This window comes from Trachemys scripta, chromosome 3 (genome assembly GCF_013100865.1).
Source record: "Trachemys scripta elegans isolate TJP31775 chromosome 3, CAS_Tse_1.0, whole genome shotgun sequence".
Lineage (NCBI taxonomy): Eukaryota > Metazoa > Chordata > Testudines > Emydidae > Trachemys > Trachemys scripta.
Genome location: NC_048300.1, coordinates 136,835,727 through 136,850,210, shown reverse-complemented (window position 1 = coordinate 136,850,210; position 14,484 = coordinate 136,835,727). Strand labels below are relative to the sequence as shown.

Genomic DNA, 14,484 nt, shown 5'->3' with positions numbered 1-14,484 from the left:
TACAGTGTATGAAACAACATTTTTCCTGCACACACATAAACCTTTTCTTTTACAATTGTGGTTGGTTTATGTTTCAAGTCCTATTAACCATCCACATTTGCTTGTCTACCTACATTTTTAAAGATAACATATAACCAATTAACTGTAAGAAACCTTGAGTTATCATTTTTGTAAGGGCCAAAGGTTTGATTGGGGAAAGAAAAAAATGTTGGAGTCAAATATTATTATTTACCTAAGCTATTTAACAGACGTTACTTTTTCTGCCTGAACATGCTGGTCATAGACTCACATAAATGTAGGGCTAGAAGGGACCTTGAGAGGTCATCTTGTCCAGCCCATCCGCGCCCTCCCTCCCCCTGGCAGGAACAAGTATATCTAGACCATCCCTGACAGATATTTGACAACTTGTTCTTACAACTTCTAAAGACAGGGACTCCACCACCTCCTTGGAAGTACTGGAGTACTTAACTATTCTTATAGTTAGAAAATTTCCCCCTAATATCTAACCTAATTCTCCTTTGCTGTACATTAAACCCTTTACTTCTTGTGCTATTTTCAGTAGACGTGGAGAGCAGTTGATCACTGTCATCTTTATAACACTCCTTAACATACTTGAAGACTGTTGTAAGTTTCCTCTTCAATCTTCTTTTCTCAAGACTAAATATGCCCAGTTCTTTTAACACTTCCTCACAGGTCAGGTTTTTTCTAAACCTTTTCTCATTTTTGTTGTTCTCCTCTGGGCTTTCTCCAATTTGTCCACATCTTTCATTAAGTGTGGGGCTCAGAATTGGACAGAAGACTCCAGCTGAGGTCTCACCAGTGCCAAGTAGAGTGGGACTGTTAACTCTCATGTTTCACATACTCTCCAAAATGATGATATCCTTTTTTGCAACTGCATCACATTGTTGGCTTATATTCAGTTTGTGATTCACTATAACTCACAGATCCTTTTCAACAGGACTATTGCCTAGCCAGCCATTCCCCATTTTGTATTTGTACATTTAATTTTTTCTTTCCTAAGTGTAGTACTGTGCACTTGTCTTTATTTTATCTTGTTGATTTCAGATCAATTCTCCAAGATCTGTTTGAATTCTAATCCTGTCATCCAAACTGCTTGCAGCCCCCCCCCAGCTTAGTGTCTAGTCCATTATCGATGTAATTGATGAAAATGTTGAATAGTACCAGACCCCGGACAGACCCCTCAGGGATCTCACTAGATATGTCCTCTTAGTTTGACAATGAACAATTGACAACTACTCTTGAGTATAGTCTTTCAACCAGTTATGCACTCATTGCATAGTAGTTTCATCTGTATCCCTAGTTTGCTTAGGGGAATAACATGGGGGACTGTGTCAAAAGCCTTACTAAAATCAGGATACATTGCATCCATTGCTTCTCCTTTTCCATTAGGCCAGTAACCCAGTGAAAGACGAAAATTAGGTTGATTTGACATATTTTGTTCATGTGTTGCAGACACTCTGTCACATGAATACCATACTTAACTAAATTAGGGGGTGATCTAACTAGATGCTGAGTGCCCTCAACTCCCCTTATTGAGTGCTTCTCCAATCCTATCCTGTGAGGTGGTGAGCACCTTCAGCGTGCATCCCAGGAGGAATTTGGATACTATGCAATAGGTAGTATGAAAACCTAGCTAGCTAAAGGTGCTCAGCATCTCACTGGATTTGGCTCTTCATGATGGAAACTCCTTTGCAGATAAGTTTCAGAGCATTAGTCTTAGTAACTTAGACAGTGTCCCAGATATAAAATCTTTATGATTGCTTTGTTGTTTTTCCTTTTGAGACTCATCCTTTTCTGGTTGTAGAAATAACAGACTATTCCCACTGAAATCATTGCTAAGGGGAATTTACACAGTGGCAGAGTTCGGCCCAGGTGTAACATTTTTCTTGGTGTTTAGAATGCATGCTGCTTACCAGGAATGGCAGGATATTGCAGTGAGACTCTCTGAGGGAAACTGTTCTTTTATCATTCTCTTTGTACGTCTGTTCCTCTGAAAAAGGAGGGTTTGTCACAATTTTTCTTTAATTGGCAGAAAGGCTCGTTCCCTCCTCTGGTGAATTCATTGGCAAAACCCTCTGGGTATGTCTATACTGCGATAAAAAACCTGTGGGACCAAGTCTCAGGGCCCAGTTCAGCTGACTTGGGCTCGGGCTGCGGGGCTATAAAATTGCAGCATAATTGTTTGGGCTCAAGCTGGAGCCCTGGGCTCTGCGACCTTCCCCTTGTGGGGTCTCAGCGCCCGGGCTCCAACCCAAGCCTTAACATCTACACTGCAATGTCATAGCCTCGCAGCCTGAGCTCTGTGAGCCTGAGTCAGGTGACCCAGGCCAGGTGCAGCCATGCCTGCGGTCTCTTATTGCTCTCTAGATCTACCCAGGTCCACTGAAAGCCTCCTGTACTTTTTTTTAAAGAGTATGTTGTTCGTGTTGAAAAAAAATCTCATTTCAATTAGGAAGGTTTGGGTGAATTGCTTAGTAAATATATACTGTTGGTTACACTTAGAACAGGTTAATTCAAAGCAGCTTGAAAGCATTTCCTTTCAGGAATGAACAAGAGGGGGCGCAGGTGCTGTACAAAACATTAGTATTTGGCTCTTTCAGTTACTCCAACACAGTGCTAACCAAAGCATGCATTAACCAGGGGAAGAAAGCTTTAAACATCAATACATTTTCCAGTGCTTGTAATACCTCTCCTGAAAACATAAGTACACGTGTAACCTTCCTTGTTATATTGCCATTGAACTCAATGGAACTGCTTAAGTCAGGAAACTTATGCACATGCTTAAGTATTTGCAGGATCAGGACATTAGTCTAGGAAAGGTTTCTGAGGCATAAAATGAGTGATGTACCCTATATGAGCAGTTGATGATTATTCTTGCCATCTATTAAAACAAATTAGAGTGGCCCATGAGGCACAAGAAGGAACATAGTACAGCTTAAAATTAGTATAAAAAGTTACGCAATGGATCCTAGTTTTTAGTTCAAAGCTGAAATGTGTATAAAGATCTTTTACAACAGATGGATTTTATATAATCAATGTATCAAAATTCTGATCAGTCAAGTAGCATTAAAATTAAGTGTTTCCTCCATTTTCTGTTTATTAGCATGATAGATGTTAATTTTAAACAGTAACACAGTGCGACATGTGGAAACTGACTAGAGAAATAACTGATATTTATGAAAAAATGGACCAGTATATCAAATTAAATAAAATGTATGAGCCTGGGAATATTATTCTGGAATACTTGTCAATGGCATGAGTGTCGATGCGCATGCTGACGTATCTCTGGCTTTTCCTCCTGCTTGAACTCCTTTCAGAACCAAGTGTCAGCTGCATCATCATTCTGTCTTGTTTATCTCCATTCTCAGACACATAGTGTCCCAGTTCATTCACATCCCCATCGCTGTAGCTGCCGTCCATCATCATGGGCCGGGGCTGAGGTAGTCCGCAAGTACAAGGAAGCTGTGAATAAGGTTGAGTGTAGTTATATGAGATAGGTATTTGGAACTATCTGGTCCTGATGCTCCTCCTCTCCTTACATAGGCAGAGGGAGCAAATCCTGGTGGAAACCAGGCTGCTGGGGGAAGAGGAAGAGAGAACAGTAGCAATGGAGTTGGGCAACAGCTCCCTCTGTAGCATGCCCTTCCTGGGGACCTTTTCTTCCCTTGGTGCAAATGCTGCAAAGAGCGTGAAAGAGGGAATCATGCTGTCAGGGGTGAGGAAAAGCAGTGCTGTCCCTGGATCCAGCTGGATGGAGCCCATTTTACCTTTGTAGCCCCGATCACTGGGCTTCACGTTGTATAATTTGTAGTATTTACCATCTTTCATACTCTTATATGACAACAAAGGATGGGATTTTATTTGTCAGGTTACTATAAAAATTGTGAAGGATTGTCCATGCTGGAAGAGCGTGGTAAGCTCTAGGACCCTACATAAGAAGATGGGCTCTTCTGCTGAATCAGGCAAATATCATGTGTTACAACTAGGGCTGTGCACGAACCGCAATTTCTGTTTCTCAGGAAATTCTGCTATTTTGAAATTCGCTTTCATTCTGAATTACCTGCAAAACAAACTTTTTGTGTTGTTTCATCTATTCTTTTTTAAAATGTTATACTTTATAATAATATAAGTTTCTACAAGACAAGTTGTTGCAAAACAAAAAATTGAGACACTTCGTTCTGATAGGATTGAAGCCTTATTGAAATCCTTTGGTTAGTTTTTTTCTAAGCAAAATTTTGTCGAAATCAACATGTTGCCACAGAATTTTTGATTTTGATGAATCGGCATTTTCCAACGGAACAATGTTTCAGTGGAATATTTTCAACCAGCTCTAGTTAGAACCCTGTGTAAAGGTGCAGAGATTCCTAGCATGAGAAAGCAAAATTGATAGGTCGTGTTAGCTCCACTCCAGGTTATAAAGAGGGCTGGAGTCTCTCCTTGAAGCAGAGGGAACTATGGGGAAGGAGAGAAGGAACTTGCAGGGAGAAAACCTTAGAAAAAGCGAAGCTCAAGAGGAAAACATAGGTGCAGGATTTTGTTGTTGTTAAACATAACAGCAAAGGCAAAGGCATAAATTTGAATCATCGCAGTCTAGACTTCTGGAGAAGGGTGGGAACTCCACTTCTTTACAATTACAAATATTCATGAGAGGATGCCCATTTTTAATGGCACATTGTAAACAGAACCTAAGATGTGTTTGAATCTTCCTTGTTATCTGAACACCCATTCCATTCGCAATACTATTTCTATCTGGTGCTATTTGCAAGTTAGTCTCTTAACCACAAAAAGAGAGAATTTAAAAGAAAAGATACCAAAAAGTCACATTACAATATGAATAAGGATTTTGTCCGGTTGACTTTACATGCTGAAGAAACTTCAGTGGAATAGGGTTCCAGATAATATTAGCTAACCTTTAAACTGTCTAACAAGGAACACTGTACTGACACTTTTTGTACACGCTCTATTCTTCTAAGGAAGCTTAGATTTTTCACATTGTGGATGCTGACTTTTGAAGCATGATCAGCCCATTCAAACACCTATTTCAAATACATACAACAGCACTGGACATATAAACTCACTTTGTCTCGCAGTTTCCTCTCTTTCCGCTCTTGCACCGTTGTCAGGTAGTTCACTGCTGCATATTCCAACACTGAGAGAAAGACGAACACAAAACTGACCCAGAGGTAAATGTCCACAGCTTTGATGTAGGAAACTCGAGGCATGGAGGCGTTTACACCAGTAATGATTGTAGACATGGTCAGTACCGTAGTTATTCCTGGGAACACACCATCATTCAGACATAAACAGTGAAGACAATTCAAACTGCGCTCTTTACAGCAAACATGAGGTCCTATTTCTGAAGTTCTAGTTTATCTTTAAAATGTCTTTTTTTCAGTTTCAGAGGTGGCTTAGTGGGATCCAGAAATCCCTGATTTCTAACTCTGATTCTCATACTAAGGGGTTGTCTTCAGTACAAAGTTAACTGTGTGTTCTTATTCGAGTGCTGTCCCTAGCCCAAACTTCCATCCACACAAAAACCTCTCGTCCAGATGCTGGGGTGCTTTACACGGGAGGCAGTTAATGGGAATAAAGACTAACACTTGACTGCTGCCAACCCTCAAGCTTCTAACATGAGCACTCTGCAGTGTGGATGCAGGCTAAGCAACTTGGGCTCTGTTAATTTTCCAGTGCCTTTCCACAATTCCCCCTAGCCTGGGTTTTTGTGCCATCTGCCTACTCCCTGCTTCTGCACAGGGAGTCACCTACCAGCTCATATACATTGGTATACATTTGAGCCTCATATTGCACGTGGCTTGCTATACCTGCAGCATTTCTATTGTGCTTCTACAGCATATGAACAGAAGAGCTGGTGCCAGGGAGATCATATTCTCACCATCCTGTCAGCTGACCAGAGACCGACACCAGGGTTTTGGTGGATCTCTGGTGTGAGGACAGCAAGCCATGATTTGGGGGGCAGGACACAAAATCTACAGTTCTATGATGTCATCTCCAAGAAGCTAGCTGAGGAAGAGATCTACCAAAAAGGACCTCAATGTCAAGAGAAAATTAAATCCCTCAAGAATGAGTAGCAGAAGACCAAATGTCATAGTACCCAGCTCAGCAACTCCCCAAGAATGTACCAGAAGTGAGCTCCCTTGGAGGCAGAGAGGTTAAGGGCCAGAGTCTGATAGCTTTATTCAGGCTGAATAGTACATTATTCTGTGAGAAATCCCACTGATTCTAGCAGGATGTCTCATGGATGAAGGTACTACTCAACATGCCAGAGCATGAGAATCTGGCTGTAATTAAGTTGCCTCCTGCTATTGTTTGCCATTTGTAAAATAGGGATAATCCTATATACCTCCCTCACAAGCAGGGCTGTTAGCAGGATTAATTACTTAATGTTAGTAAACCGCTTTGAAAATGAAAAGCTCTACATAAGCACTACGTTTTTACTTTCTATTGCTGTAACTCTCAACTAGGTTTCTAAGCTTTTGATATCACTGCCTTGATATAAATGTGAACCAATTTGTAATAAAAACATGAATACATATGTTCCATTCATATCTGTTGTATGTCAATACATATTCTCTCCATTAAGCAGGTTAATTTGCAATAAATAAGGCCCTGATCCTGGTTCAAGTTGAAATCAGTGGGAGTGGGATTGGACTCAAAGTCTGTGAGATATGTTAATAATGATTAAGGATAAGATATTTAGAACATTAATTTTAAAGGAAGGGATGTGTCTAAGATCCCAATCTTACAAAGTAAGCCAAGGGGTCTGCCTGCATCTAGTTCATTACAGAACTGAGAGCTAAATCCCATAGACTTCTTTGAAAATATCACCTAATATTTTAATTCCAACAATAGTTAATTTTATTGTAAAGAAAAATGTTGCAAGATTGAACAGAGAGGTGCTGATGCTGGTTTTCAACCCTTTTTCTGCTAGAATTTGTAAAGTGATTTGAGACCTATGGATGGAAAATGCTCTGTACTTGCTATGTATTATAATTAGGGCTGTCGATTAATCACAGTAAACTGAAAAAAATTAATCGCAATTAAAAAAATTAGTCATGATTAATTGCACTTTTAAACAATAGAATACCAATTGAAATTTATTAAATATTTTAGGATTTTTTTCTACATTTTCAAATATATCAATTTCAATTACAACACAGAATACAAAGTGTACAGTGCTCACTTGGTATTATTTTTTATTACAAATATTTGCACTGTAAAAATGATAAAGAAATAGTATTTTTCAATTCACCTCATACAAGTACTGTAGTGCAATCTCTTTATAATGAAAATGCAACTTACAAATGTAGTTTTTTTTGTTACATAAGTGCACTCAAAAACAAAACAATGTAAAACTTTAGAGCCTACAAGTCTACTCAGACCTATTTCTTGTTCAGTCAATCGCTAAGAGAAACAAGTTTGTTTACATTTTGGCAGATAATGCTGCCCACTTCTTAATTACAATGTCACCTGAAAGGGAGAACAGGCATTCACATGGCACTGTTGTAACTGGTTGTGACGTTCCCCTGGTGTTATCTGGACCCGTGATCGGCTAGGTCACTCCAATCCTTGACTGTGGGAGCCAGCCTTACCCTGCTCTGCTGTGAGAACCCCCACTCCCTGGCCGTTCATGCCACAGCTTCTGGCATGTAAGCTGCTCCTTGGATTATGCAACTGAATGACACTAGCCAATACCTCCGGTCCCAGACACAACCCTAGGAATCTCCATCTTGCAGTGTCCAATTATGCCCACAGGACACTGCAAGCTTATATGAGTTTGTCAATTTAGCAAAGAAATTGATATGTACCAGGCTTGTTATCCCAAGGGGAGTCTCTGACACGCTTCAAACCAAATGCACTGCTTCAGGTAAAATAAACAAATTTATTAACTACAAATGATAGATTTTAAGTGATTATAAATCAAAGCATAACAAGACAGATTTCGTCAAATGAAATAAAAGCAAAACGCATTCTAAGCTGATCTTAACACTTTCAGTGCCCTTACAAACTTAGATGCTTCTCACCACAGGATTGATGGTTGCCCTTCAACCTTTGATCGGCTCTTTAGTCATTTGGAGGTGATATCTGTAGATGGAGGTGGAAGAGAGAGGAAGAGTATGGCAAACGTCTCTCCCTTTTATCATGTTCTTTCATCCCTCTTGGCTTTGCCCCCCCCCCCCCAAGGGTCAGGTGAGCATTACCTCATCGTAGTCCCAAACTGTCCAATGGAGGGTAGATGACTCACTCGAGAGTTCAACAGATCCTTTGTTGCTGCCTAGGCCGGTGTCCTTGGTTCCTGTAAGGCTGGGCTGGGTTTGTCCCACACATGCCTTGATGAACTGCCCCTCTGTTTTTGGAGAGTTTTGCCTGGGCTTGTTTTAAGCCATCAAGACACGTTTTCAGCCTCATAACTATATACATGAAATTACAACCTATAACATTACTATAACAATGCTCAGTGCATCATGAGCTTTCCAAAGACACCCAATGTAACAAACTTTGCATTGGATACTACACAATCATATTATAAGGATGAACATGGGGGTGCCGGGAGTGTTCCCCTGAGACACAGAGTGTCACAAGGTATTTATGTGTCAGATGCGCTAAAGATTCATATGCCTCTTCATGCTTTGGCCATCATTCCAGAGGACATGCTTCCATGCTGATGACACTTATTAAAAAAATAATGTGTTAATTACATTTGTAACTGAACTCCTTGGGGGGAGAATTGTATGTCTCCTGCTCTGTTTTACCCTCATTCTGCCATAGATTTCATGTTATAGCAATCTCAGATGATGATCCAGCACATGTTGTTCATTTTAAGAACAGTTTCACTGCAAATTTGACAAAATGCAAAGAAGATACCAAAGTGAAATTTCTACAGATAGCTACAGCACAGGGCCAAGATTTAAGAATCTGAAGTGCCTTCTAAAATCTGAGCAGGTTGAGGTGTGGAGCACACTTTCAGAAGTCTTAAAAGAGCCACACTCTGGTGTGGAAACTACAGAACCCAAACCACCAAAAAAGAAAAACAACCTTCTGCTGGTGGCATCTGACTCAGATGATGAAAATTAACATGCGTTGGTCTGCACTGCTTTGGATTGTTATCGAGCAGAACCCATCATCAACATGGACACATGTCCTCTGGAATGGTGGTTGAAGCATTAAGAGACATATGAATCTTTAGCACATCTGGCATGTAAATATCTTGTGATGCTGGCTACAACAGTGCCATGCAAACACCTGTTTTCACTTTCAGGTGACATTGTAAACAAGAATCAGGCAGCATTATCTTCATAGAATCATAGAAGATTAGGGTTGGAAGAGACCTCAGGAGGTGATCTAGTCTAACCCCCTGCTCAAAGCAGGACCAACCCCAACTAAATCATCCCAGCCAGGGCTTTGTCAAGCCTGACCTTAAAAACCTCTAAGGATGGAGATTCCACCACCTCCCTAGTAACCCATTCCAGTACTTCACCACGCTCCTAGTGAAATAGTTTTTCCTAATATCCAACCTAGACCTCCCCCACTGCAACTTGAGACCATTGCTCCTTGTTCTGTCATCTGCCACCACTGAGAACAGCCAAGCTCCATCCTCTTTGGAATCCCCCTTCAGGTAATTGAAGGCTGCTATCAAATCCCCCCTCACTCTTCTCTTTTGCAGATGAAATAAGCCCAGTTTCCTCAGCCTCTCCTCATAAGTCATTTGCCCCAGCCTCCTAATAATTTTCGTTGCCATCTGTTGGACTGTCTCCAATTTGTTCACATTCTTTCTGTAGTGGTGGGCCCAAAACTGGACGCAATACTCCAGATGTGGCCTTATTAGTGCCGAATAGAAGGGAATAATCACTTCCCTTGATCTGCTGGCAATGCTCCTACTAATGCAGCCCAGTGTGCCATTAGCCTTCTTGGCAACAAAGGCACATTGTTGACTCATTCAGCTTCTCATCCACTGTAACCCCCAGGTCCTTTTCTGCAGAACTGCCACTTAGCCATTCGGTCCCCAGCCTGTAGCAGTGCACGGGATTCTTCCATCCTAAGTCCACCTTCCATCCTATGTCCACCTTATAGTCCATTCATCCAATCCATACTGGACAGTATCAAAAACTTTGCTAAAGTCAAGGTACATTTATCTTCTGCAAATGTAAACAAACTTGTTTTTCTGAGCGATTGGCTGAACAAGAAGTAGGAATGATTGGACTTGTAAGCCCTAAAGTTTTACATTGTTTTACTTTTGAATGCAGGGTTTTTTGGTACATAATTCTACATTTGTAAGTTCCACTTTCATGATAAAGAGATTGAACTACAGTACTTGTATTAAGTGAATTGAAAAATACTATTTCTTTTGTTTTTTACAGTGCAAATATTTGTAATAAAAATAAATATAAAGTGAGCACTGTAATCTTTGTATTCTATGTTGTAATTGAAATCAAGATATTTGAAAATATAGAAAACATCCAGAATATTTAAATAAATGATATTCTATTGTTAAACAGCACAATTAATTACAATTAATTTTTTTAGTCACTTGACCGCCCTAATTATAATTATATAATAACAGAATGAGAAAATGAATGCTGTGTTTGTTCTTCACTATGTTTTTGGGGTGCATCTATCATTTGTGATACTGACTAATACAGTTAAAGTGTTGTTAGGGTAATAAAGAAGAGATGAATGGGGTCAGCCTATCCTAACCTACATGTGTAAGTGTGAGCAAGAGCAGTAGATTAATTCAGTGGCTGAATTCTAAGCTATGTGACAATGTGGTATGGCATATATCAGAGACCGGGGGTTGATGCTGATGAGATTGTCTCAATAAGTAGGTCTTTGCTAGTGTATGGTCACTCAGGTGTGCCGATTACAAGATTATTTTTACCTAAAGGGACCCTGGCAGGTACAGCTCTGCGATCAATCCAGAAAGACACCCAGGACAGCATGACCATCAAAGTGGCAGGGAAATAGGTTTGCAGCAAGAAGAAGAAGATGTGGCGGCGTAAAGTGAAGTTAATGTACAGGCGATTGTACCACCCTGTACCACAGAGAAAAGGAAAAAAGGATAACTAACACCAAAGGAAAACCATCCACAAATACAATATAGGACATTTTGAGATCATTTCAACATCCACAGTGGAACAGTGCTATACTTTCTTATAAGAAAAATATTACAAGTGACCACTACAGGTTCATCTCCATTTAAGAGCAGAGTGGATCTTAATCAAACCATTCATATTCTTGAAGTCTCATCACCTCACAGGACTGGACCTTTAAAGCAAATATCACACCTGTTCTTGAAAGCCCCCTGGGCAAGGAATTCCTGTTGCAGTCAGTTCTGATTGGAATAATGGGAGTTCTATGCAGAGAGGGCTTATAGGATCGGAACCTTCATTGTATATATAATTCTAACAAATGCACCAGATAACTATGTGGATATAAATTTAAAATTGCCAATTAGCTTTGCATCTGCAAATCTTCCCACACTTCAGTCAAGGACATTCCCAGTTACTGTGAGGTCCAGCTGTAATGCTTCCATACAGGGATTATTATTCTTTATATAACACCACAAATGTACCATTACACAGCACTGCACTGCACAAAGGGAGAAGTGTGATTGTGGCAGGGTGTACCAGGCCCTGCAGTCCTACCACTTCTTGCCCCAGGAAAGGGAGCAGAAGAGGTGAATCCTCAAGGCTGCCTAGAGAGCTGCAGGGAGCAGCCAATCAGAGACCACAAGCCTCATATAAAAAGGAGCTTCTGGACAGAGCAGTTCAGTTGCTGGCTGGAGCCAGAGGACCAAAGAGGGTGCTCCTGGCTGGCTGCAGGAGCTGGAGGGCTGGACAGATCTGTGCTGTCTGGAGCCAGGCTCCAAGGATGGTGCTCCTGGCTAGGTGCAGGAATTGCAGTACCTGGACACAGCAGTTGCTGGCAGGGACCAGGGAGCAAGGAAGGTGCTCCTGGCTGGTTGCATGGACTCAAGAAAAATTTCAGCCCTGAGATAAGGATGAAGGTACTGGGGCCGTGGGGAAGTGGCCCAGGAAAATGCAGCAATTAATAAAGGGATGCAGCAGGCAGCATTATAGAGTCCCTGGGTCAGGACCTGGCGTACTGGGCGGGCCTGGGTCCCCCCCATCAGCCACTAGGGAAGTGGCTTATGAAGAATCTCCAGGGAGGAAGCCCTGGGGGCACTTCTCCATACCAGAGCAGGGACAATTTGAGAGAGAGCCCAGAAGGCGTGAGAGACAGTTTGAAGGCTAACCCAGGCGGGGCTATAACCAAGGTACTGCAATAGGCCTTGATGGCCTGATAGAGGATTGAACCCAGGGACGGGACTGCAGGCTGACACCAGCAGAGGGCACTGTGATAAGCTCTATTGGACTGATTGAGGCTCGAGCCCAGGGATAGGGCTACAAAGACTGTACTGAGGGCACTGAGGTAGGCCCTATTGGATCATGTACCCCAGAAGGGGTCTGTTTTGTGTGTTTGTTTCACACATGACTGTGTGTGACTCAGACGGATGTCTGAGTCACTGGAAACCTGCCAGAGAAGTTAACTGCCAGGTGCAGCTAGAGAGAGAATGCAAGCACACACACACGATAGTAGGAGTTCATGTGAGGTGAGTGGGCCCCATCACAAGTGGTACCAGAGTGGGATCCTTTTGGCCTGACCCCTGAAAACAAGGGGTACTACAATGGAAGAGGTGATCTGCCTGCTAGTGGCAGGATAGCAGCAGCAGGTAGCACTATGCCGCAGAAGCAGCGGACCCAGGCCCTGCTGATGCAGCTGTTGGAGAACCAGCAGAACACTCAGTTTGCAGCACAATATCAATGGCAAGAGACCCACTCCAAATAGCAGGTGTGGATACAGAGATGCTTGAGCCGTATCACACCCAGTTGGTTTACCAGGCTGGAGGCCTGAAGCCCAGCTGCGGAGATGTTATGGGCATTTAGGATGGGGCTTGCCCTGGGGTTGAATGAGGGAGGAAGGGCAAGGCTTAATTGCTTTGATTTTTGCTTTAATTTCTGGAGAGGTGGGCCACATAAAAAGGTTTTGCTGCAAGAGGAAAGGCAGGGACCCCAAGGATTAGCCAGATGAGAAGAGAATGTCTGATGGTGCAAATCCCTATTGCTAGGGGCACCAGAGCTGACACCAGAAACAGTGAAGACTATCACAGCGCAGCAGATCCACCCCGTGAAGAGTGTAGGCATACAGAAGGGAATCACTCAGGTCACTGAGGCAGAGCCTGCTGGTCTCTGATGGGCTGTTCCCTGCAGCCTCTTTAGGCAGCCTGCAGAACTCACCTCTTCTGCTCCCTTTCCTGGGGCAGGGTGTGGTAGGACCATGGGTGATGAACAAATAATTAAGTCCTAGTTTGCAATTCCGCATGAACTTTGCCTATGCTTCAGCCCTTGTAGGAAAGGGAATGCCTTAGACCATTTGCTAGTGAGTCTTTTGTGGCCAATTGAAGGGAATTTTTATGGGCCCCAGAGGAAGCCACATACCAGTCCATCTCATAAGGGAGAGGTAAAGTTGATCTCATCTGATTGGGGAGGGAGGGGAGAAAGCAAAAATCTATCATAATTTCACAACTTTAGTAAAAATCATTTACCTGTACTGCTGTAAAAGGCAAGCTTTGTGGTGGTGTGAAACTCCTGTATAAGGAACTGGGATAGCGATATCCTCTCATCCGTTTTTAGGGAATCATTCCCATTCTTCCAGTACAGCATTAGATCATCTTCAGTGTAGGCATCTAGGAAAATAGGAGTAAATCTTTGGTGCAGTGCAATTATACCAAATAGTATCGACTCTACAGTTCAGAATGTGTCAATATGTCTTCAAAGGTAGGTACAAAAGCTTTGGGGGAAACAGCAAATTTTCTGCCAGTTTAGTCCAGTATTAGTGATGGTCATGGATGATTGTGCATGTGATTATGGTTAGGGCTACAATGTAATTATGGGTATTTTTAGTAAAAATCATGGAGCGATCATGGGCTATAAACAAAAATTCATGGCTGGTGACCTGTCCATGACTTATACTATAAATACCCCTGACTGAATCTTGGGGGGGAGGGTGTTACTGGGAGGGGGGGAATCTGGGAAGAGGGGTAGCTGGGGTCCACTGTTGTGAGAGTGAATGTCCCGGGGGGTTGCTCCAGCCACCCGGGGACTGCTGCTCAGGCAGTCCCTGGGGCCAACTGCACCAGCTGCTGCTCAGGTGGTCCCCAGGGCCAGCCGCCCAGGACTGCTGGAGCAGTAGCTGGCGTGGCTGGTCCTGGGGCCATTCCAGCAGCGGTTGGTGTGGCTGGCTGCTGGGCCACCTGAGCAGCTGGCTCTGGAGCCAACTGCTTGGGCAGCCCTTGGGTCAGCCACACTGGCCACCACAGAAGTCACGGAGGTCGCGGAAAGTCATGGAATCTGTGACTTCCACAACCTCCATGACAAACACGGAGCC

At 42.5% G+C, this 14,484-nt stretch overlaps 1 protein-coding gene across 2 annotated transcripts in view; it reads right to left on the bottom strand.

Moving 5' to 3' along the window:
• Positions 1 to 3,085: 3,085 nt before the first annotated feature.
• LOC117875645 (gamma-aminobutyric acid receptor subunit rho-1) overlaps positions 3,086 to 14,484 on the bottom strand; it is an 82,664-nt gene continuing 71,265 nt past the window's right edge. For both annotated transcript variants that reach the window (XM_034767011.1, XM_034767012.1), the window contains 4 exons: positions 13,643 to 13,783; positions 10,916 to 11,068; positions 5,100 to 5,296; positions 3,086 to 3,483 (listed from right to left, as the gene is read on the bottom strand). In XM_034767011.1, coding sequence (XP_034622902.1) covers positions 3,196 to 3,483; positions 5,100 to 5,296; positions 10,916 to 11,068; positions 13,643 to 13,783 — 779 coding nt within the window. In that variant the 3' untranslated portion in view covers positions 3,086 to 3,195. The remainder of the gene's footprint in view (positions 3,484 to 5,099; positions 5,297 to 10,915; positions 11,069 to 13,642; positions 13,784 to 14,484) is intronic.